This window comes from Vombatus ursinus, unplaced genomic scaffold (assembly GCF_900497805.2).
Source record: "Vombatus ursinus unplaced genomic scaffold, bare-nosed wombat genome assembly UNPS02014909.1, whole genome shotgun sequence".
Taxonomy (NCBI): domain Eukaryota; kingdom Metazoa; phylum Chordata; class Mammalia; order Diprotodontia; family Vombatidae; genus Vombatus; species Vombatus ursinus.
In genome coordinates, this window is record NW_020954687.1 from 7,751,695 (window position 1) to 7,776,188 (window position 24,494).

At 36.1% G+C, this 24,494-nt stretch overlaps 1 protein-coding gene across 1 annotated transcript in view; it reads left to right on the forward strand.

Moving 5' to 3' along the window:
- The window catches only part of LOC114029068 (potassium channel subfamily T member 2), a 207,213-nt gene that overhangs the window by 24,353 nt on the left and 158,366 nt on the right, over window positions 1–24,494 (forward strand). Inside the window, exon 6 of the mRNA XM_027843419.1 lies at window positions 3,776–3,884. Coding sequence (XP_027699220.1) covers window positions 3,776–3,884 — 109 coding nt within the window. The remainder of the gene's footprint in view (window positions 1–3,775; window positions 3,885–24,494) is intronic.

Below are 24,494 nucleotides of genomic sequence, written 5' to 3' on the forward strand. Positions count from 1 at the left end.
AGATAGATAGATAGATAGATAGATAGATAGATAGATAGATAGATAGAGGGCACAGGGTGAGTTGAAGATGAAGGAGTGATATCTAGAGAATAAATTAAGGGGTGAGAGAGGATTATACTGGGAGAAGGAGAAAGGGAGAGATAGAATGGGGTAAATTATCTCACATAAAATAGACAAGAAAAGGCTTTTACAGTCGAGAGGAAGTGGGAGAAGGTGAGAAGAATGAGTGAATCTTATTCTCATGGGATTTGGCTTAGGGAGGGAATAACATACACACTCAACTGGATATGGAAATCTATCTTACCTTACAGGAAAATAGGGGGGAAGGGGGGGAGAAAGCAGGGGAGGATGATAGAGGAGAGGGCAGATTTGGGGAGGAGGTAATCAGAAGCAAGCACTTCTGAGGAGGGACAGGGGTGAAAGAGAGAATAGAATAAATGGGGTGTGGGATAGGGTGAAGGGAAATGTAGTTAGTTTTTCACAACATGACTACTATGGAAGTGTTTTGTGTGACTACACATGTATAACCTGTATCAAGTTGCTTGCCTTCTCAATGAGGGTGGATGGGGAGGGTGGAAGGGAGAAAATTTGGAACCCAAAGTTTTAAAAACAAATGTTAAAAATTGTTTTCACATGCAACTGGGGAATAAGATATACAGGCAATGGGGTATAGAAATCTCTCCTGCCCTACAGGAAAATAGAAGCAGAAGGGGATCAGAGAAGGGGGAATAATGGAAGGGAGTGTAGATTAGAGGAAGGAGTATTCAGAATGCATGCCATCTTGGGGGCAAGGTGGAGGGCCAAGATGGGGAGAAAATTTGGAACTCAAAATCTTGTGGAAGTGAATGTTGAAAACTAAAAGGAAATAAATTAATAAAAAAAGAAAAAATGAGCAAACAGCAGAAAAAGATTCCAACTGTAGATAGTTACTATGGTGACAGGGAAGATCAAAACAAACTCAGGAGAAGGCAACAAAGTGAAAATTGCTACATTCAAAGCCACAGAGAAAAATATGAATTGGTCTCAGGTCATGGAAGTGCTCAAAAACAATTTTAAAAATCAAGTAAGAGAGGTAGAGGAACAATTGGAAAGGGAAATGAGAGTGATACAGGAAAATAATGAAAAAAGAGTCAATAGCTTGGTAAAGGAGGAACAAAAATACTGAAGAAAATAATACCTTACAGAATAGGCCAAATAGTAAAAGAGGCACAGACATTTGATGAAGAAAAGAATGCCTTGAACAGTACAACTGGCCAGATTGGAAAAAAAAAAGGTGCAAATGCTCACTGAAAAAGATCATCCCTTAAAAATTAGAATTGGGCAAGTGGTAAGTAATGACTTTATGAGAAATCATGAAACAATAAAATAAAATCAAAAGAATGAAGAAATAGAAAAAATGTGAAATATATCACTGGAAAAATAACTAACCTGGAAAATCAATCCAAGAGAGATAATTTAAGAATTATTAGACTACTTGAAAGTCATGATCAAAAAAAGAGCCTAGACATCCTTTTTCAAGAAATTGTCGAGGAAAACTGCTCTGACATTCTAGAAACAGAGGGCAAAATAGAAATTGAAACAGTCCTCTCATCATACTGAAAAAGATCCAAAAATGAAAAGTCCCAGGTATGTTATAGGCAAATTCTAGAACTCCCAGGTCAACAAGAAAATATTGCAAGTGGCCAAAAGAAAAAAAAAACAACAATTCAAATATGGTGGAGTCTTCGTCAGGATAACACAAGATTTAGCAGTTTCTATATTAAAGCATCAGAGGATTAGGAATATGATATTTTGGAGGGCAAAAGAGCTGGGATTATAAACAAGAATCAACTACCTAGCAAAATTGAATGTAATCCTTCAGGGGAAAAATGGACAGTCAATGAAACAGAGGACTTTCAAGCATTCCTGATGAAAATACCAGAGCTGAATAGAAATTTTGATTTTCAAATACAGGACTGAAGAGAAGTATAAAAAGGTAAACAGGAAAGATAAATCATAAAGAATTCAATAAGGTTAAGCTGTTTACATTCCCGCATGGGAAAATAATATTTGTAATTCCTAAAAATGTCATTATTAGGGCAGTTAGAAGAAGCATACATTGAAAATGGGTACAGGTGTGAGTTGAGTATGATGGGATGGTTATCTAGAAAAATAAAAAATAAGAAGTGAGAAAGAGGAATGCACTGGGAGAAGGGGAAATGGAGAGATAGAATGGGATAAATTATCTCAGAAGAGGCAAGAAAAAGCTTTTACAGTGAAGAGCAAGATGGAGGGGATTGTGAACCTTACTCTCATTGGAATTGACTTAAAGAGGGTATAACATATTCACTCAATTGGGCATAGAAGTCTCTTATCCTATAGGAGAGTAGGAGGGGAAAGAGATAAGTGAAGGTAGGGCAGCTCTTTATTAGTAGCAAAGAATTGGAAATTGAGGGGATGTCCATTAATTGACTGAACAAGTTGTTGTATATGCTTGTGATGGAATACTATTGTGCTACAAGAAATTATGAGCAGGATGCTCTCAGAAAAACCTGGAAAGACTTGTGTAAGCTGATGAATAGTGAAATGAGTGGAAACAGATGAACATTTTATATAGTTAATAGCAATATTATATGATGATCAATTGTGAATGACTTGACTATTCTTAGCAATACAGTAATCCAAGACAATCCTTAAGGACTTATGAAAAAACTGCTATCCATCTCCAGAGAAAGAACCGAGGGAGTCTAAATGTAGATCGAAGCATACTTTTTCTTGTTTTGTTTTTTGTTTTTTTTTTTTGGTCTGTGTTTCTTTCACAACATGACTAACAGGGAAATATGTTTTGCATGACTGCACATGTATAACCTATATAAATTGTTTTCCTTTGAGGGGCAGTTAGATAGCTCAGTGGATAGACCATCAGCCCTGGATTCAGGGACTTGAGTTCGAATATGACCTCAGACACTTGACACTTACTAGCTGTGTGACCTTGGGCAAGTCACTTCACCCCATTGCCTCACAATAAATAAATAAGTTGCTTTACTTCTCAGTAGGGGGAGGGAGGAGGAGGAGAGAGAATTGGAACTCAAAAACTTTTAAAAATGAATGTTAAAATTATTTTTCCATGTAATTTGGAAAAATAAAATATTAAAAGAAATCAAAAAGAAGTTAAAACATGTATTCCCCTACCCCCAAGTACTTAAATGTTTTCAAGATTTCAAAGTCATTAGACACATAATCCAGGTTTCTTCTGTGATAATTCATTCCTATTTAAATTCTCAGGAGTGGGCAACAATCAGTAGGTTTGATGAAACTTGTCAGATTCTCTGTCATATCTCTTATACACACTTCAGGGAGATAGCATGCTTGGTAATTAATGATGTCTGTTCTACATCTATATACACCTGTTCCTCTTCACTTCATCAGGGAATCACCAAGCACCAGTACATATTATTTCTTCCTGGGTTCAATAATTCAATTCTTTGTATTTGCTAATGGTAATGAAACCTCATTTTCTGTTCTAAGTTGAATGGGATTCTTGTTTCTTTAAAAGTACAGATTATAGCAACAGAAACACCAAAAACTGTGCAGACACTTCAGTGCCTTTTGTAGTCCTATAATAATGCACACTTTTTTCTCTTTCTTTTTTCCTTTCTGTGTCCATCCCTCCCTTCCCCTGCCCCACACCCCAGCCAAAACTTGTCAGCATCTTGGTATTGATTTTTCTGTTTCCTTAGATCTCCATTTTTAGCCACATTATCACCATCATTACTATTTATTTTGGTTCTTTTAGGATCACCAAACAATTCTGAGAGCATGGGCAGTTAAAGATTTTGCTCCAAATTGTCCTTTGTATGTCCAGATATTGAAGCCTGAAAATAAATTCCACATCAAATTTGCTGGTAAGTTTAGCATTAACAGATATACTTTTCTTTTATAACTCATAAAAATGTATTTTAATTAGTGGAAACTTAGTAAACTGATGATGGCCTAGGCAAAATGACATGTTTTCACTGTCTTGTTTAGATAGTCTTCATTTTTACCATAGTTGTATGCTACTATGGAGTCAAATGATTTTTAGATTGATTTGCTCATTGTGTGTATATAGTCAATTAATGTATGGTTGGTTCATCAGAGTAATTTCAACAGCTAAGAGAAGCAACGTAGCATGGTGGATAGAAGAGTGACTTAGATTCAGGAAGAGCTGGATTCAAGTCCCGCTTCTGACACATACTAGCTTTGCTACCATGCACATAAACCCTAAATTCCTCAAACAGATCTCTTAAGACTTAGTTATGGTTGAGTTGAAAACCTGTATCCCAAGATAGAGTTTACCCACCAGGATTTCTCTACCCTGATAAAATCACAAATATGGAACAAACAAATAAACAAATTAACAGTTAAAAAAAACAGCCTGAAATAGTTGGACATAGCCACCAACCAGAATTGTTCCCACAGTGGTAGACAGCATATGGTATACATAACCAATTGGATTTTAAAGGTTTGATAAATAACCTAAATTACATGGAGTGACTCTTGTGTAAGTAATGTCTAACAATGTTTATTTGTATATGTTGTTGAAGATGACTTTGAAAACAGCACCAAAAGTGTGATAATACTGTCTTTTACCTTTCTTTTTAACCTTAGAGTTTAGCATGGTGCTTGGCACATAGTAAGCACTTAATAAATGTTTATTGACTTACTGACAAAATCATCAGTGAGGGAAACAGAAAGGGGAAATTAACCAGATTGATGAAAGATTATGCTATCACCTGAAAGAATTGGGAATGGTTAGCTTATATGACAACAGATTTGGGGGCTGGGGAAGAGGTTGGGTGTGAGAGTTGACTAAAGTCATTTGAAGGGCCCTTGTATGGAACAGATATTAGACTTATTCTGCTTGGACTCCAAATCAATGATGTAGAGGTGGTTTAGCAAGATGCACTGCCATTTTAGTGTTAATTAAATAATAGCATATATAGGCATTATCCTTGTTGTCCTTAACCTGTAGTTGATTACTGACCACCACCCCCCCAATTGAATAAGTGAATTAACATATTTTAATTTTGTAATTTAAACACTTTCTGCCCAATTGCATTGTATTGAAATTTTGATTTTGTTCTGGTTTGGCCAATAACATTGGTATGAATGAGTCTTTTTTTTTTAATTTTTTATTGATAGAATACCTCTCAATATTTCATGTTTATGTCACCTCTGAAATTCTATTTTATAGACTCACAATATCTGTCTATTTTTATGACTGAGATTACAACTTCTCAGTAGGGCCATATTCATATTATGCAGTGATGGAAGCACCCTATGCTCATTAAAATGCCATGAAAAGGGCTTGAGAGTGATGTATGGAGTTCTAAACCATTAAAATGGGTTCTGTATTTAAGCAGGTGGTGAAAAAAAGAATGTGAATTTACTAAGAAAGGCGGTATATTTGTAGTGTCACTTAATGTGCTGTAAATTAAATATCATCTGCTTTTATTTCTAAATCACATCCATTTGGTAGTATTCATTAAGAATCATTATCTTGCATATTCATGAATCACATACAACAGTAATTCTAATTATGCTATATGGAGAATAAGGACTTATTTCATTTACTTAAAATGTGTCTTATTTTTATCTTGAATTGTATAAATATTATCTAAGTTCAAATCCTGTCCCTTATATGTACTAGTTGTATGATCCTGGGCAAATCACTTAACCTCATTCATCCTTAGTTTACTTATCTATAAAAGGAAGAGAATAAAAAGTCATACTACTTCAAAAGATTGTTGTGAAGATTCTATATTTATAACACTTTGAAGACTCTCAAGCACCATATAAACCTTCATTGCTGTTATTACTTCTAAGAAAATGTGTGCTATTCCAGGTAGATATAAATTCCTCCTACATGTATGCAATGTTCAAGCATTGCCTTAGTTAACAGAGATAACACTGTAGTTCTGCTATCCATAGATAGTCACTTAAACGTTAGCACTCTTTTTTAGTTCATAAGTTTGCAAGATAACCTATATCTAGAACTGCAAAATTTTTGAAAGGCTGAGGGAAGGAATGAATTTAAAACAGAAAGGGAAGATGGGGAAAAATGCTATAAGCCTTTTAAAACTCCCTTTATAGCTCTAAAGTTAGTTTAGAAAGAGCAGAACATATGGGAAGGAGTCAGAGAAGGATTCCCTTTTACAGTATCTCCAACAAATGTTCATTCAGTCTCAGCTTAAATACCTCCAGAAATGGGGAGTTCACAGCTTAAGACAGCCTGTTTCACATCAGGCTTCAGGCAAGTCAAAATTTATTTCTCTATAACTTCCATTCATTAGTCTTAATTCTGTCCCCTGGGGCCAATCACTAATAACAACAGCAACAACAACGACAACAACAACAACAACAACAACAACAACAACAACAACAATAATAATAATGTACTGGAAAGTGTAATATGTTAAAAAGTATCATAATCAAAAACAAGGCCAAACAACACTGTATAATATTAAAAAAATGGGGATTGATGCAGTAGTTAAAGAGGTTTTAAAATATACAGACTAAAGAGCTTTCTAAGTATAGAAACCTAGAGGTAGAAATCAAAGCCATGTGGGAATAAGGAGAACATATTACCCTCATCATCCTGTCTACTATTAGAGTTGTACAGGTGGCTAGGTGGATCAGTAGATAGAGTGCTGGACCTGGACCAGGAATACCTGAGTTCAAATCTGACTTTAAACACATTAGCTTTGTGACAGTGGGCAAGTCATTTAGCCAGTATCTGTCTCACTTTCTTTATTTGTAAAATGGGGATAATAGTAGCACCTACCTTCCCAAGTTGTTGTGAGGATCAAGTGAGATACCATTCATAAATAACTTTGTGAATCTAAAAGTGCTAATGATTATTATAATAAAGCCGGATTATAATTTAAAAAAACAAACTTTGGACACTGTATATTTCTGTTAAGTCAGCCTAAGTTATATTATATTTTATTTTAGTGGCTATGTCACACTACTGATTTGCTGAGCTTGCAGTTCATAAAAACCTCCAAAACTATTTCAGATAAGATATTGACTAGCCATATCTCTTCTATCAAACAATCAATTTTAGTAAGTGCCTTCTATGTGCCATATATTGTGCTAAGTGCTGAGGATACAAAAGGAGGCAAAAGACAGTCCCTGCCCTCAAAGAGTTTTCAATCTAAGGTGGGGAGGAGACAAGAGGCAAACAAATATATACAAATCATGCTACATACAGGATAAATAGGAAATAATCAAGAGAGGGAAAATGCTGGAATTAATAAGTGTTAGGAAAGGCTTCCTGTAAAAGGTGAGATTTTACTTGGAACCTAAAGGAAGCCAGGGAAGTCAGTAGTTGGAGTGGAGAAGGAAGGGAGTTTCAGATATGGGAAACAAATAGAGAAAATTCCCAGAGGCAAGAGACGGAGGCCTGTATCATTAGATTGAAGGTATGTGTTGGGGAGTAAAGTATATGAAGATTAGAAAGATAAGAGCTTTGAATGCCAAACAGAGAACTTTGTATTTGCTTCTGGAGGCAATAGCAAGCCACTGGAATTATTATTGAGTAGTGAGGGTGACATGATCAGACCAGCATTTTAGGAAAAATCACTTTAGTGGCTGAATGGAGGATGGACTGGAGCGGGAGAGATTTGATGCAGGGTCAGATCCACCTGCAGGATATTACAATAGTTCAGGTGTGAGGTGGTGAGGGCCTGCACTAGAGGAGTGGTAGTGTTAGAGGAGAGAAGGGGAATTATTTGAGAGATGTTGCATAGGTGAAATTGAGAGGCCTTGGCAACAGCTTAGAGGGAGGGGGTGAGAGATAGTGAGTAATATCTATTCTATCCTGTACTTTTGAAGTTGACTTCTTTTTGAGTCCAAGTGTAAGACTTTAGATCAAGTTCTATTAGATTTAGTTTTATTTGGTTTATCCAATGATTTTAACTGCCAAGATCTTTTTGAGCCCTATTTCTGCAATTCATTATATGATTTGGGAGAAATAGCATAGTGTATAGAGAACTGACCTCAAAGCAGGAAGATCTGGGTTCATGAGAAATAAATAGATAGATAGATAGATAGATGAGCAATTATTAAGTGCTAGCTATGTGTTAGGCACTGTGCTGAATACTGGGAATACAGATATAAATAGTCTCTCCCACAAAGGCAATGGACAGCAATACATCAGAAATGAGTTAAACAGGGAAAGTATGGGATGGGAGAGAAATAGACTGGATAGTCATGAACTCAGTCCTAGTTTGAAGAGAGTATAGCTAGCTTAGGTGCTTCCTCAAATGGAAGTTCAAGAAAGAATTCATCAATCAGAGGAAAAGGCCTTTGGGGTGGAGGTGTTGCCAATGTGAGAAGAAGGCTGATGGGTGCTGGAGTGGAAGTAGGAAGTTGGTCAGGAAAATCATAGATTGTTCTGCCTTTGAAATCTCCTGGCTGTGTGACTAGGAAAAATCACTTAATCTCTCAATCCACTCTCAAGGCATTTTATAAGACATTTTATATGTCCATTTTTTTTGTATAAGGACTACCCTGTTTTTTGCCTTTCTTTATAACTTAGCTCAGGCTCTGATACAAAGTAAATTGCTTCCTTCTCAGAATATTTGCATATGATAAAATAAAGTGCATTATATTAAAGAGGAAACCAACTACATTGAAATACATTTATCAAAATAAGTTTAAAAAATTCACAGATCCTTTTCCCAATGTTAAGAATCCCTATTCTAAGTTACAAAAAAAAAAAAAGTTCATTTGCACTGGCAGATGAAGTTCCTTACCAGGAATATTTTACACTCATAAAATTACAGACCTAGTAAGAACAAAAACAAACAAAAATATGACTAATCTGTCAATCAAGAATTTATTAAGGACTTAGTATGTTTGAGGCACTGTGTTAAGTGCTGGAGATACAAAGACAAAAGCAAATCAGTCTTAGACCTCAAGGATCTTACATTCTAATGATGACGGTATTTTCTAAGGAACTAGTCTACTAGCATTGTTAATGAGGAAAATTTGGTTAGGCTGGTGTGACTTTTTCCAGATGGTCCCATTCTCGATCTCAGGCTTCACTTTCCAAATGATCACAAAACCAAAGTGGTTTAGAATTTTGCCAGGAATCAACCTCAACCCCACCAACCTATATCTTGAAGATATCTGTTTAAAAAGAAAGGAAGACAAATTGACATTTACCAGTCTCTAAACCTGTAAAATTTCATCAATTCTCTTTTATATTTTACTTAAATAATTACAGCTGGTAGCATTTTCATTATGTGGCAAAGTAGTTCTTGTGGACCTGGTCACTGGAGGTCATTGAGGGTAGCTATGTTTTCTTACCATCATAAAATGTATCTTGGATTGTCAGTTGCATGTTAGCTAAATTTCTTTTTCCCCTTTTCAGTATCTGAATATCATTCTTCTTTATTGGGTTAGGATTTTAAAGGACCATATGCTGACAATAATAACAAGAATAAGAACTCAACTTTATATAGTACTTTCACAAAAATCCTGTGGGCTATATAGTAAACATTCAAATATGTATACATGCATATACAGCCTCAGTTTCTACATCTATTTTTATATCTCTATCTATCTATTTATCTATCTATATATCTAGATGAGGAAACTAAGACTCAAAAATGACAAATGACTTGACCAAACACACAATTTTTGGAACTGGGACTTGAGGTCTTCATATTTTTAAGTCCAGGGTGAGAAAAATTTATTTTCTCCCATTTGAAGGACAAAAAGAAAAAGGAATCACTAGAAAAATTCCCTTCTACTTTCTTGAACCTCTACCTTAATATTCATGGATATATCACTGTTCTTGATCTCATCACTATATGGGAGATACTACTAATACTACTACTACTGTTGATGATGATGGTGATAGTTACTTTCCTGTGGACCATGACATAATTATAACATTTCCAGAATACTTGCATAAAACAAAACTGTTATATTTTATCCTTCCTATGCAACCATATTTCCCCAATAGATTTTATCACTATCAAATCTCTGAAGCCTTCCTTAGCCACATACTGCATTTTTTCCTGGTAATTGTTGTCTTTCTGTAGCTCAAAAGTCAAATGTCAATATCACTCTAGCTCTATTGTGAGTCTCATGAACAAGGACATATTTTTCTACAAGGCAATGCTTTTAGTAAAAGTGGTAATTGGGCACATATGTATAAGGTATGTATGGCATGGGGAAAATAGAGGGATGATTCATTAACTAGTGACATAGAAAGACACTGTATCCTATACTAGCTTCTCAATTCAATTGTGACAATTTATGTCTCAGGTCAGATCTCTCTGCTGAAATTCCCTTGATAGAAGGTCATGCATTTCTGCTATTGAAACTTCTCTGCCTTTTCCAAATTAACATTCCTTTCTTCAGATTCAGATCTTTCTGAATCAATTAAAAAAGGGGCTAAGTTGAAAATATTTTCAGAAAAGAGTATATAGATTACAATGAGTAGCTTCAAATTATAAAAAAAAAAATCTAATTCTATAGCTCCCCATATTGGAATTCTTATTTTATTTTGTTCTATTCCATTTTAAAGACTTGACATCTAGGTTACTTAAAGTTTCAGCTATGTTTTTATAAAGCAATTCTTCATGCAGAGATCTTGAATGAAGGTATAGGATAGGATAAATTCTTTAGATTAGTCACCTATGTCTGAGGTAGTTTCGCTGAGTCTTCTTGGCAGATGAAGTCATTCAGGAAAATAAGTAAGAGGTTGCCTCCTCTTATGGCAAACAATTACTAGTTAAATTTAAGTTGGCTCTAAAAAACAAAAAAAAAAACAACTGAAACAGGCATGGACTCTGAAGGTCAGTTACTTCTTCCTCTGACCTTTTCTCCTGCTGGAATTTCTTGGCCATTTCAGTCATTCTTTTAACAGAAGGGAGAGGAAAACATAATTAAATGGGTCTATTTTCATCCTCGGCTAACAGCTTTTTTTAAATAAAGAATGGGGAAAAAACAGTGGATCAAGTGAGGTTTTGGATTGTGGATTTATCCATGCTTTGACTCCACAATATTTTCCCTTGATAGTAAGGAGAAAGTTGTAGTTCATGAATAAAAGGAAGAAGCATAATGCAAAAGGAAAAGCTTTGAATGAAATGGTTTCTGCTTTGAAACTGAAAAGTGACTAGGAGAGTGAATCATTGTGCTGGATCAGTAGGAGTTAGATCTGGGAGTTTAAAGACATGTTTCCAATTGTCAGAAGAAAGGTGCTTTTTAAAGAAATTCAGGTAAAATCAATGTATTTTTAATGATATTGTTGACAATATTGTACAAATACTATCTTCTTTATAGTGGATATTCCTGACTACTTTAACATCAAAAAGATTATTGAAAAGCATACATCTTGTCTCCAAGTGGCCAATTTACAGAAGAGAAAAAAATCAGCAAGGGAGAATATCTATCAGGGAACAATGCATTGAGCAAAGAAAGAGTTCTGAGTCAAGGTCTTCTCCATTTCCAGATCAACTACCTTCCTGCTCTTTTTTTTGATGAGGACACCTGCCCTTCTTATTGCTTATTTTCTGTCACATTCCCCCCCCCCCCCAAATACCAAGACCCAGAGACCTTCATTGCACTTTAGTTTGCCCTTAGTAGGCACAGCCTCATGTTTCACATGCATCCCTTGAAACTCCTCAAAAGCCTTCCCACCCCACATCAAATCTTATCGGTTCTATACCACATCTTCTCAGGGCCTTGTTCAGTGGCTAAAGTTAACCTAATAGATTCCATAAACAATAATGTATGAATAGCTTCGTTATTACTTTGCCCAGGGTTTAGTGGATGAAGGGCTGATTTTGAAACCAGGAAAACTTGGAGTGTGTTTCCATACAGGGAGTTTAGGAGTTTCCAATATGCTGAATCTATCCCCTACCTCCCACCCCCACACTCACATTTACACTTACACTCACACACTTTGTCAATTTGAGAATCTGTAAAGGTCTGCCTAGAAAAAGCAACATCCAGTGAAATGAATATTCAATGAAGGAATTTCAGTAATTATGGCTGGTGAGAGAGGGAGTTTTGAAGAGAGGAGGTTTTTCCTGGAATTCCTCCATAGGCAGCTGCCTACTTTCCTTAATTTGCCTTTAAAACATCCAAAAGGAACAAGCAAAGATGCACTTAGCACCTACTCTGAGAGTGCTGTGGACACAAGGGCAGTTGTGTGTGTGTGTGAAGGCTTACAAATGAACTTGGGCTAATGTCCATAAACTGGGAATGATTAACAAATTCATTAGAAATATTTGACAATGATGTCTCCAGTATTTGAAAACCCTGGTTTCTACTGAAGTCTCAAGTAGAAGGCAAACAAGAAATAACATGTTCGTGTTTTCCAAGTTTCTGTCATCTTCTTAACATTACATTTTGTGTCAAAGGGTCATTTTGTATTTTTGAATAGCAACAATTCTTATTATGGGAGAGGGCTTTAGTTAAGCTAATGGCATAACCTCATTTAAACCACACACTGGATCCCACCTGATAAATCAACTAATAACTGTTGCTTTTTTATGAACTCTTTGTCCAACTTCCATAAAACTGGGCTAATGATTGTATGTGTATGTATGTATATTGACATATGGTTCTCTTGCCAGGAAAACTCCCAGTTTTTCAAATCCCTACATCAACTTAAGAGGGACTTAGATAAGTCCTAATGAGTGGCCTGAGGAAAACAGGGGTTAAGTGACTTGTCCAAGGGTTACTCAACTAACAATCAATCAGTAAGCATTTATAAAGCACCTACTATGGAACAGTTTCCTGCAGGAAGCACTGAAGATACAAATACAAAGAATGAAACCATCACTAGGCAGCTAGGTGGTACAAAGGATAGAGCACTGGAACTAGATTCAGGAGGAATGGAGTCCAAATCTGACCTGGGACATTTACTAGCTGGCCAAGTCACTTTGTCTTTGTTTGCCTCAGTTTCCTCAATTGTAGAACGTAGATAATAACAACATCTAAGTCAGAGTTGTTGTGAAGATCAAATGAGATGATACTTGTAAAGAGCTAGCACAGTGCCTGGTACTTAGTAGGCACTATATAAATGTATACTCCCTTCACCTTCTTACTAGCTGTATAATTTTGGACAAGATACTTTATGCTTTCAAGCTTGTTTCCTTATCTGTAAGATGGAGGGGTCCTGGGAAGAGGGATTAGACAAGATACCCTCTAAGATCCCTGAGAGCTCTAAACCTATGATTTCTAGAGATATATGAACTTCTCTTTAACTTGTACATTTGATTTATAGATTCTCAACTTTTTTTCTCTCCTTAAGCCTGAAGGAATATGAAATAAGATTAAACAATTTTATATAACCACACTTTTCCTTTTAAAATCAGGCTTATTCAGCATATATTTGAAAAAACAACTATATATATGCATATACTATGTATAAAAACATGCATGTATGTCTGAATATGTAAAATGTGTGTGTATGTGTGTGTGTGTGTGTGTAGTTTGGGAACTTAGATTCTGTTCCAGTCAGCACCATGAAAACATTTTGTTTTTAATTGAGACTGACAGGGAAGCAAGGCTCTGTATGTCATTGTAGGATTATGGGTGGTGTGTGACTGTAATGCTAATATGACATATTATTCTTTGGCAGACTAAATAAGGGCAATTGGGTGCCAGATATGTATTGTGTGTAAATGGTGGGTTAAGCAATACAGAAATTCTTTATTTCAAAATATATCACCACTCCTTTCCTCAGGGGGAAAAAAAGTTGAAAACAACTCCTTTAGTCATCACATGAAAAACAATTTTAAAACCCGCTTACTATCTTTCTGATGTTCACCAAGTCACTTAATCTTTCTAAGACTCATGTTTCTCATCTGATAAATGTCAATAACAACAATAATAGCAACACGTCAATCTACCAGCAAGAATATATTAAATTCCTATTATGTGTCAGTAACAACAGCAACTAAGGTTTCTGTAACCGCTCGGAGTTTGTGAAGAATATATTTTATTTCATTTGATTGTCTCATCTGTAAAATAAGGGGTTTGAACTAAATGGTTTCCAAAATTCCTGCCAACTCTAAATCTTTGATCTTAAGTAGTGAAAGTGTTTGGGCAGATAGGTGGTACGGTGGATAGAGCACTGGTCCTGGAGTCAGGAAGATCTGCTTCAAATTTGGCCTCAGATACTTATTAGCTGGGTGACCCCTGGACAAGTCACTTAACCTCTATTTGCCCCAGTTCCTCATCTGTGAGTGAGGACATACTGAAGAAGGAAATGCAAAGCAATCCAGTATCTTTGCTAAGAAAAGGATGGACTTCATTTGTGGAGTCACATAGAGTGGAACATGACTGAACAATGACAACAAAGTAATATTAACTGTTTTAGAGGAAAACAAAACTCCTAGAGTCTAAGTGATCTGCCTCTGTAAATACACATAGTAAGTTTCAGAATCAGGATTTGAACACCAGTCTCTGCGTTGCAGGTCCAGTGCTCTTTACACTAGACCAAACAACCAAAATACGTAGATTCCATTTTTTTCCTCCTCAGATCTAGTTTCACTCACGTACTTAATGAAGTCTGGCTAGAGACTGAGACTTGTTAATAAGTATGGCAAAGCACAACTGTGATGCTCCTCTTTATAAATGGAATTGAGGGCTATGCAAATATAGCAGTTAAGTGCCCTAAATTCCCATTAATTAATTTTGAGCACCCCAGCTGCTTGTCCCGATTCCTGTTTACTCAGAACCAAAAGAGATGATACTATATAACTATTAAGTTTTCAGCAAGTAGATGTATTAACCTCTGTAACTCTGCAACTGTTGTTTCTTCTCTATATACAGCATGATTCCTCCCCCCAAAACAAAACAAAAACAAAAAAACCAACAACAAAAACCCACCCCAACAATACAGTTTTGACCAGAATGTGCAAATCAATGGTTTTATATAGGCAGAGCTATGATAATTTTAGTAATATTATAATTTATATCCTACTTTCTTTCAAAAAAGTTTTGGGGATGATTCAAAACATATTAAATGGGAAGATTAAAAAGAAAAATAGAGCAACCACCAAATAAAAGGAGATTGAAGCATTCTAGTGAATTGAGATGAGTCTATTATTACAACTAAGCACCAAATTTAACTCTGATCTTCCTCATATCTTAGACAAAAAGGGGAAAAAAGTTGTCATTTTAGACAAGAGGTATTTATACAATTCTTAAAAATCTTAAGGAAGGAATTTCCCCCATTTGTATTTGGTAATCCCCAGTATCAAGAAATTTATGATAATCAGACATAAGACCAAGTCCTCCTGTAATACAAATATCATTGAGATTAAATGCATAAAGATTACTTGGTAGTTCCAGAGGAATTGTGAAGGTCTTGTGATAGTGGAAAAAATATAAAGAAGTAGTCTAGAAGTTCCCAGTTATACCTCTTCAGTTTTTTCCTTAAATTTCTTTCCCTGCTCTCATCAGAGAAGAGGTAGAGATTGGATTGAAAGGCACTGAGCCAAACTAAAAAATTGTCACATATAAGCTGGGTTTGGTGAGACTGGGGTAATTTGACTCAGGCTAGGGTTTTTTTGTCTGTTTTTGTCTAGGCAGTGGGGTTAAGTGACTTGCCTAGGGTCACACAGCTAGTAAGTGTTATGTGTCTGAGGCCGGATTTGAACTCAGGTCCTCCTGAATCCAGGGCCAGTGCTCTATCCACTGCGCCACCTAGCTGCCCCTCAGGCTAGGTTTTTGACCTTTCAATCTAGTCGGAGTGACTTAATATAAACATGGGCAATCCACATTAGTAACTTTTAGTACTTGCACTACTTTGCAAAACTGCAAAGTAAGCAAATGCTGTCCTTTTTTTAAAAAAACCATTTATCTTTTCCCCAATCCCAAGACAAATAATTCTCTCCAATCCCTACTTGCTTTTGATGAATTCAGGCATCATTCACTTCAGACTCTTCCTGTGCTATCCTTCCATCTTTCCCACAAAAGCCCTTGTCTATAGGCTACAATGCTAGGTAACTTCTCTTATACCACCATGAACATTAAAGATGTGAGTCTCAGCTACGAAAAGAGATGAGGGCTAGAGATATCTATTTCAGATTCATATGCATAGACATGATAGTTGAAGCTATGGGGATAAATGAGATTTTCAAGGGAAAATGAGTAGAGAGAGCAGAGAAAACAGTCAGGATAGACAATGGGAGCACACACACATTAAAGCACTGACATTGAAAAGCCATGAAAAGTCAATAAGGACACAGGGACAGAAAAGTAGGCAAAGTCAGTCAACATGTCTTTATTATAAGCGCTTACTACGTACCAGACCATAATTAAAAATTGGTGATGCGAACAAAGAAAAAAACAATAATTAAAACTGTCCCTGCCCTTCCAGAAGCATGGAGAAAACAACACGTAAATAATAGGTACATGCCAAAATATATATAGTGTTCAGTTATTTTTTTCAGTCATGTCCAATTCTTTGTGACCACATTTGAGGTTTTCTTGGCAAAGATACTGGATTGGTTTGCCATTTCCTGATCACAACTTTGAAATTCTTGTCCATGTGATTCTATAAATAAGGAATACAAGGGTCTTCCTATAGGTCTCAACGTTAGATAGCTATCAATTCAGCACATGAGCCTTCATTCTAACTACACGACATAATATTTCCAAAGTGTAATGGGCTTCCTTGAAAGGTAATGCGTTCCCTTCCTGAAGATCTTCTAGTAGGGGCTTCTGATCCCTTATCAGGAATATTATAGTGGAGATTCTTTTAAGTATGAATTGGATTCAATAGTCACCGAGGTCCTGTCCAACTCTCAGATTCTGTAACTCTGTGGCAATCATTTATCTCCTTGTATATTTTATTCTAGTTGTGGCACATAATTCATCATCAGTAAGATGCTGTAGCCTATTTATGCCTATCACTCAGCCCTTTAATGCCCTTTGGGTAATAGGCAATTCTGATTCTTCAGAGACTATAGTATTCATAGCCATATACAGAAAGGGAAGAGAATAAACATCTTAAGCACTTCTACATGCCAGGTACTGTGCTAGCTCTTTACTAATATTTTATCATTTGATCTTCACAATAACCCTGGGATGTAGTTGCATTATTATCCTTATTTTACAGATAAGAAAACTGAGGAAAATAGAGATTAAATGACTTGTCCAGGGTCACATAGCTAGTAAGTTCTTGAGGCTGGATCTGAACATAGATTTTCTTGACCCCAGGTCCAGTGCTTTACCCACTACACCACCGAGTAGCTTGTGCAATCAGTGCATGCCATCCAAAAAGAGAAATCACCTAAAGATCTTATCATTTATATAGAGAATCCCTCTTCCTTTGAAACTCAGCATTGGAATTCTCCATGAAAATGACAAATATGTCGCCCTGTCTAATACTTCCTTTTTTATCAATACTCTGAGAATCACTGAATAAAATTATCTTTTTGGGGTTCCTCTAAGAGAATTCTGTCAAGTATATGTAGGTGAGAAATTTGAGGTGTGTGAGAGAATATTTAAGATAACATTTTGTCTGCAAAGTAATTTTTTTAAGTTTTATTGATCATTTTTGTTTCTTACAATACTTTCATTCTATATATACATTTCTCTCTCTCTCTTTCTATATATATATATCTATATATGTCTATGTCTGTATCTATATCTATATGTTATTTCATCTCACACCAGATTTGAACTCATTCTTATAACAAAGAAAAAATGAAGTGAATACAACCTATACAGTAACCATATAACAAAACTATATGTAACATTCTTCCCTTGCCTTTCTTTTGAGAGGAGGGAGATATGTTTCATTGTCTATTTTTCCAAACCAATACTGGTTTTAAAAATTACTCAGAGGTTGGCTTCTGTTAGTGTTCTTTTCACTTATAATCAGGGATATGCTGGAGCCAGCTTACAGGAGCCAATTGTAAAATTTTCAGAGTGATGATTTATACTCCATAAATCAGTAAATGCTACATATCAATAATTGATTTATTGTTCTGTTGATTGTCTAAGTTTAATGAAGTGTTGGAGAAAATGTTAATAATGCAGATTAAACCTAAAAGAGTGTTGTATGTATATTTGGCGCGGGAGGTAGCAGGAAAGTTGGTTGTTAAAACATTTACCATCACACTCTTACTTACATTGTAAAGAAATACCACTAATGGGACCCCACTTCTGGGCCCCACTAAATTTGGATCATTAACTGTAGCATTTTGAAAGAAAGTTATTTGTTAGAGTTTGAGGCTAAAACACAGAGACTTGATTCCTTTCTCCTACCCATTTCAATTCCTGGATTTGATGGCAGAAGTCTCTCCAAATGGGTGCATGTATGATGAAGCAGCATATACAACATGAAAGGAAAGGCAGGAAAAAAAAAACCACACTTATTATTATGAAATTTATATAAGATTTATTAAGGGACATCTTTTTTGCTAACTTTAAAGCACGGTATAAATTCTAGCTATCATTATCATCATTTTTTTTTGTTTAAAATATGTATGCATGTATAAATTCTCTAAAAAGCAGTATTAATTCATTTGTATTCTCCAGAAGAAGGGTGGCACATGAAGGTATCATAATTCTAAGAATCTAACATATCCTTATAAACCATAAAAAGGAGAATAGCCAGAAACAATAGACTATAAAAGGAATCACAACAGTCAGTTTAAGAGGCCACACAACATATTAACTTGGTTATCATAAATATATATAAAATATGGCTTTTCTGATTCTGTTTATTTACACAGAGTAAAATAAAATTATTTTACTCTGTGTTTAGTTATATGCATTTTCTCATATATTATTGAATTTCTCATATACATCCTTTCTTGTCATATAATTATATTCCATTTCATCAAATTTATTTTAATTATCAACAGATGATAAAATTGTAGGATCTTATATTCTTTCTATTATTCAATTTTGTGACTTAAAGGGAATGTTCTGCTTTAGGATCTTGTTAGGAAAAGTCTGTCCATTTCTTTCTTATGTTTTCCTTAAGTATGCTCTCAATATGTATATTTCTCATTCCCATAAAGATTTTGTATTGATGACAAAATATGTATATGTCAGTAGTTATTAATCCTTTGTTTTATTTTTTCCTCAATAATAAGGCTGATGACTTTTCTTTTTTTATGGTAATTTTTATTTATTTTTTTTTGTTTTCAACATTTACTTCCACAAGATTTTGAGTTCCAAATTTTCACCCCATCTTGCTCCTCCCCCACCCCAAGATGGCATGCATTCTAAATACCCCTTCACCTAGTCTGCCTTCCTTTCTATCTCTCCCCCCCTTCTCTTATCCCCTTCCTCTTCAATTTTCCTGTAGGGCAGAATGGATTTCTGTACCCCATTTCCTGTATTTCTTATTTCCCAGTTGCATGTGAAAACATTTTTTTTAACATGTGTTTTTAAAACTTCGGGTTCCAAATTTTCTCCCTTCCTCCCTCCCCACCCACCCTCATTGGTAAGGCAAGCAACTAAATATATGTCATATATGTGCAGTTATGCAAAACACTTCCATAGTAGACATGCTGTGAAAAACTAACTCTATTTCCCTTAATCCTATCCTGCCCACCCATTTATTCTATTCTTTCTTTTGACCCTGTCCCTCCTCAGAAGTATTTGCTTCTGATTACTCCCTTTCCCAATCTGCCCTCCTGTCTATCATTCCCCTACTCTCTTGTCCCCTTCCCCCCCATTTTCCTATAGGGTAAGACAGATTTCCACACCCAATTGAGTGTGTATGTTATTCCCTCCGTAAGTCAAATCCTATGAGAATAAGATTCACTCATTCCCTCTCACCTTCCTCCATTTCCCCTCTACTGTAAGAGCCTTTTCTTTTCTGTTTTTTTTTTTTCTGGGATAATTAACCCCGTTCTACCTCTCCCTTTCTCCTTCTCCTAGTATATTCCTCTCTCATCCCTTAATTTTATTCTCCAGATATGACCCCTTCATTTTCAACTCACCCTGTGCCCTCTATCTATCTATCTATATCTATATTTACATACATATAATTTTTTCCCCTCCAACTCCCTTAATACTGACAAAGGTCTCATGAGTTACAAATATCATCTTTCCATGCAGGAATGTAAACAGTTCAACCTTAATAAGTCTCTTATGATTTTTTCTTTCCTGTTTACCTCTTCATGTTTCACTTGAGTCATGAATTGGAAAATCAAATTTTCTATTCAGCTCTGGTCTTTTCATCAAGAATGTTTGAAAGTCTTCTATTTTACTGAATGATCATTTTTTCCCCTGCAGGATTATACTCAGTTTTGCTGGGTAGGTGATTCTTGGTTGTAATCCAATCTCCTTTGCTCTCCGGAATATCATATTCCATGCCCTGCAGTCCCTTAATGTAGAAGCAGCTAAATCTTGTGTTATCCTGATTGTGTTTCCACAATACTTGAATTGTTTCTTTCTGGCTGCTTGTAATATTTTCTCCTTGACCTGGGAACTCTGGAATTTGGCTACAATATTCCTAGGAGTTTTCCTTTGGGGATCTCTTTCAGGAGGAGATCACTGGATTCTTTCAATTTCTATTTTGCCCTCTGGTTCTAAAATATCAGGACAGTTTTCCTTCATAATTTCTTGAAAGATGCTGTCTAGGCTCTTTTTTTGATCATGGCTTTCAGATAGTCCAATAATTTTTAAATTCTCCTTCCTGAATCTATTTTCCAGGTCAGTTGTTTTACCAATGAGATATTTCACATTGTTTTCTAATTTTTCATTCTTTTGGATTTGTTTTACAGTGTCTTGATTTCTCATCAAGTCACTAGCTTCCAATTGCTCTATTCTAATTTTTAAGGAACTATTTTCTTCAGTAATCTTTTGGACTTCCTTTTCCATTTGACGAATTTTGCTTTTTAGGGCATTCTTCTCCTCATTGGCTTTTTGGACCTCTTTTGCCATTTGGGTTAGGCTATTTTTCAAGGTATTATTTTCTTCAGTATTTTTTTTGGGTCTCCTTTAGCAAGCTGTTGACTTGTTTTTCATGATTTTCTTGCATCACTCTCAGTTTTTCCTCTACTTCTCTTACTTGCTTCTCAAAATCCTTTTTGAGCTCTTCCAAGGCCTGGGACTGATTCATATTTTTCTTGGAGGGTTTGGATGTAGGAGCTTTGACTTTGTTGTCTTCTTCTGGTTGTATGTTTTGCTCTTCTTTGTCACCAAAGTAAGATAATATAGTCTGACTCTTTGCACTGCTTACTCATGATCCTGGCCCATTACTTGAGTTTTAAACTCTTTGTTAGGGTAAAAGTCTGCTTCCAATGTGAAGAGTGTACTGTCCCAAGCTTCGGGGGTTTGTACAGCTGTTTTCAGGGGTACTTTTAGGGACCTGTAAATTTTCAGTTCTTCCAAGGTGCTATGATAAGGGGCGAGGTGTTTTCTCTCCACCACCACAGCAAGCTCCACCACACCAGCATTCCTCCTTGTCCCAGGACCGCCCCTCAGAACTGTGACCCAGATCCAAGCACCGGTAAAGCAAGAGATTCCTGCCTCAGCACTGGCAAAGAGATCCTTGCAATCCCCCTCTGATCAGCCACTTGATTCCCCCTCAGTCTGTGGGCTAGAAGCACAGGAAAAAGTCTCGGCCCCGGGCCAAGCTCGGGGATTGGAGCTGAAACCACCTTGCTTTTCTCTCTCACTGCAGACACATACTTTTCCCACTGACCTTCTAAGTTGTCTTTGGCGTTCAGGGGTTGAGAAGTCTGGAAACCACCACAGCTGTCTGCGATTCAGTCCTCTGAGGCCTGCTCCAGGGTCTCTGTGGCCTGCGCGCCCATGCCACACTGCGCTCCTCTCCCCGCCCAGTGCAATATACCTTTCCAATCAACCATCCAGGCTGTCTTTGGCTGGAAATTTGTTTCACTCTTTCTTTTTGTGGGTTCTGCTGCTTTAGAATTTGTTTAGAGCCATTTTTTTAGGTATTTGGAGGGCTTTGGGACAGAGGTCAAGACAGTCACTGCTTTCCCTCCGCCATCTTAGCTCCACCCCCTACTTTTCCTCAAATGATATCTTCCCCTCTTTCAGAATTATATGAAAACTGATCCCTCAGGGCTCCAATTATCATATTATTTACACTTACAGCACTGACCTTCTACATATAGCACACATACACACATATACACACAAACCTATTCTCATTCAACTGTTATTTTTACCTTTGATTTCTTCCTGCCCTATCCACTTTCTTATATAGCACATCAGGGACTATTACGTGAGAGTCTAAATTGGTGGCCCCCCTGCTTTGATGAAGAAAATATTTTGTTGAGATTGCTTCCATCCTTTTATTGTCCATTTGTTGCAAGAAAACCTGTGAATCAAGGAGGATGTGACCTGAAAAAAGTGAAGTGAAATTGATGAATAGACTGTCCTTGGGGACCTTAAAGTGAAGATTTTTAATATGGTGGTATAGACAGAAGCCTCTTTATAAGGTTTGAATTCCCCAGGCCTACCTTACTGGCCCTTCAACCAGTTTAATGCTTTGCAATCATAACACATTGTACTTTTGGAGAACTCTAGGAATTGATAGGAAGTACTTCTTTATCAGGTACTAAAACATGTCTCTGAAACTTCCATATATTTACCCTAGTTTTCCTGTGTATTTATACATACATATATACATAATATACATATCCTACATATTTAAAGGCAGCTATCACTTCTATCCATCTCTTCCCTTGTTCAAATAATCCTAGTGGCCATATGATGTGAGCCACGTTGGCTGGCACATCACAATGTTGGCTCAGTTTTAGTTTGCAATTAGTTAAATTTTCTATACTTCAGTTTCTTCATCTTTGAAATGTGGAATTTGGAATAGATTTTCTGATATCCTTATATCACATTATAGATTGCCTTTGTTAGATCAAATCTGAATTTTCCCTTAGGAACAAGTATTAGGAAGGACATTGACATCTGGAGTAAAATTATCAGAAAAATGAAATGTCTGAAGACCATGCTTTATGAGGATCAGTTGAAGGAACTGGGCATGTTTAGTTTAGGAAAGAGAAGTCTTCAAAAACACATGATAGCAGTCTTCAAGTGCTTGAATAGCTATAATGGGGAAGGTGCTTGATATCAGAGGGTAAAATTAAAATAATGATTAAAAAAATCAAAGAGATAGATTTTTACTCTATGGAAAGAAAAAAACAACTTCCTATTAGATATTCTAAATGTGAAATGGTATACCTGATGAAAGAAGAAAGAAAGGCAAAAAAGAAGGAAAGGAAAAAAACCCAAATATTCATTAAGAACTCACTGTGTGACAAATGGATACTAACTTCTAGGGATATACATACAAAAGGAAAGAGGGAACCTATCCTCAAGGTCATATTGTAATAGGGGAACAAATACCCAGAAGGGAGCAGTTGTCATAGAGGGATACTATGATCTACAAAGTTCCTGGGTTGGTGAGTGGTACCTTAGAAGCAAAGATTCATACATCTATTCCATCAAGAAACAATGGCAGAACTGATTTGATCAGAGTTCCAGAGCTGGAGTGGGATATGTAGGAAAAAGGGATACCTGTGGTAGGGAGGCTGTGGAGAAAGCGGCCAAAGAGCTGGAAGTGAAGTGAAACATAGCATGCGTGCTTTTTGAAATAGTGACTGTGGAAAAGTAGTTACCAATCAGAAGTACAGGCCAGTCTTAGTTGAAGATGAAACGACCATGTTAAAAAATAACATTAGTGAATCCATTTTGCCTTTATCCACCATTTTGTGAAGCTAAGTTTCAATTGCTTATAAGTCACCTGATTTTGAAGAAGTCACAAGATTACCCCAAAGGTCACCTAACTTAAAGAATGTCAAAAAAACTATCCCCTTTCCCTCTTACTTAAGTGTCTCACTCCAACATTGAGAAATCAGATGTCTCAATCCTTAGAATCCTGTTTTTTACTCCTTCTTGACTGTATAGAAATCAAGCTTTGAGGTCCTTGGCAACCAAGAACTTTGGGCCCACTCTGTTTTGCAACCACATGCATGCTAATTAAATTGTCTGAATGAATCTGTGTTTCTCCCCACCCCACACACAAACTATTAATAGTTGGGGATGTAACAGAAAGGATTCCTTATAGACTTTGATTAGACTAGATGTCCTCTGACATTTCTTTCAACTCTAAGATTTTGTAACTCTGTGGGGAAAAATTTAAAAAAAAAGTTCACACAAATTCCATCATGTAATTGTGAAATATATTAAACCCCCCCGAGAATAGGTGTTTAGATTTGTCAGTATTTTTCCTAAGTGATATTAGATTTGTTCAGGCCTATGGAAATCTTTTTTGGAACCCAATTCTGTCATCTGGTGAGGTGGTTTTATTTTCTAACTTTGTGTCATATACAAATTTTATAACTACATTGTCTATGATTTCATCTGGTCATTGATTAAAATGTTGAATGGAATAAAGCCATGTACTGATCACTGGGGTTCTCTAGTACACCTCCCTCTGGAATGACATTGGTCCCTCTAGTCTTTTCATCTGATTGTTCAATCAA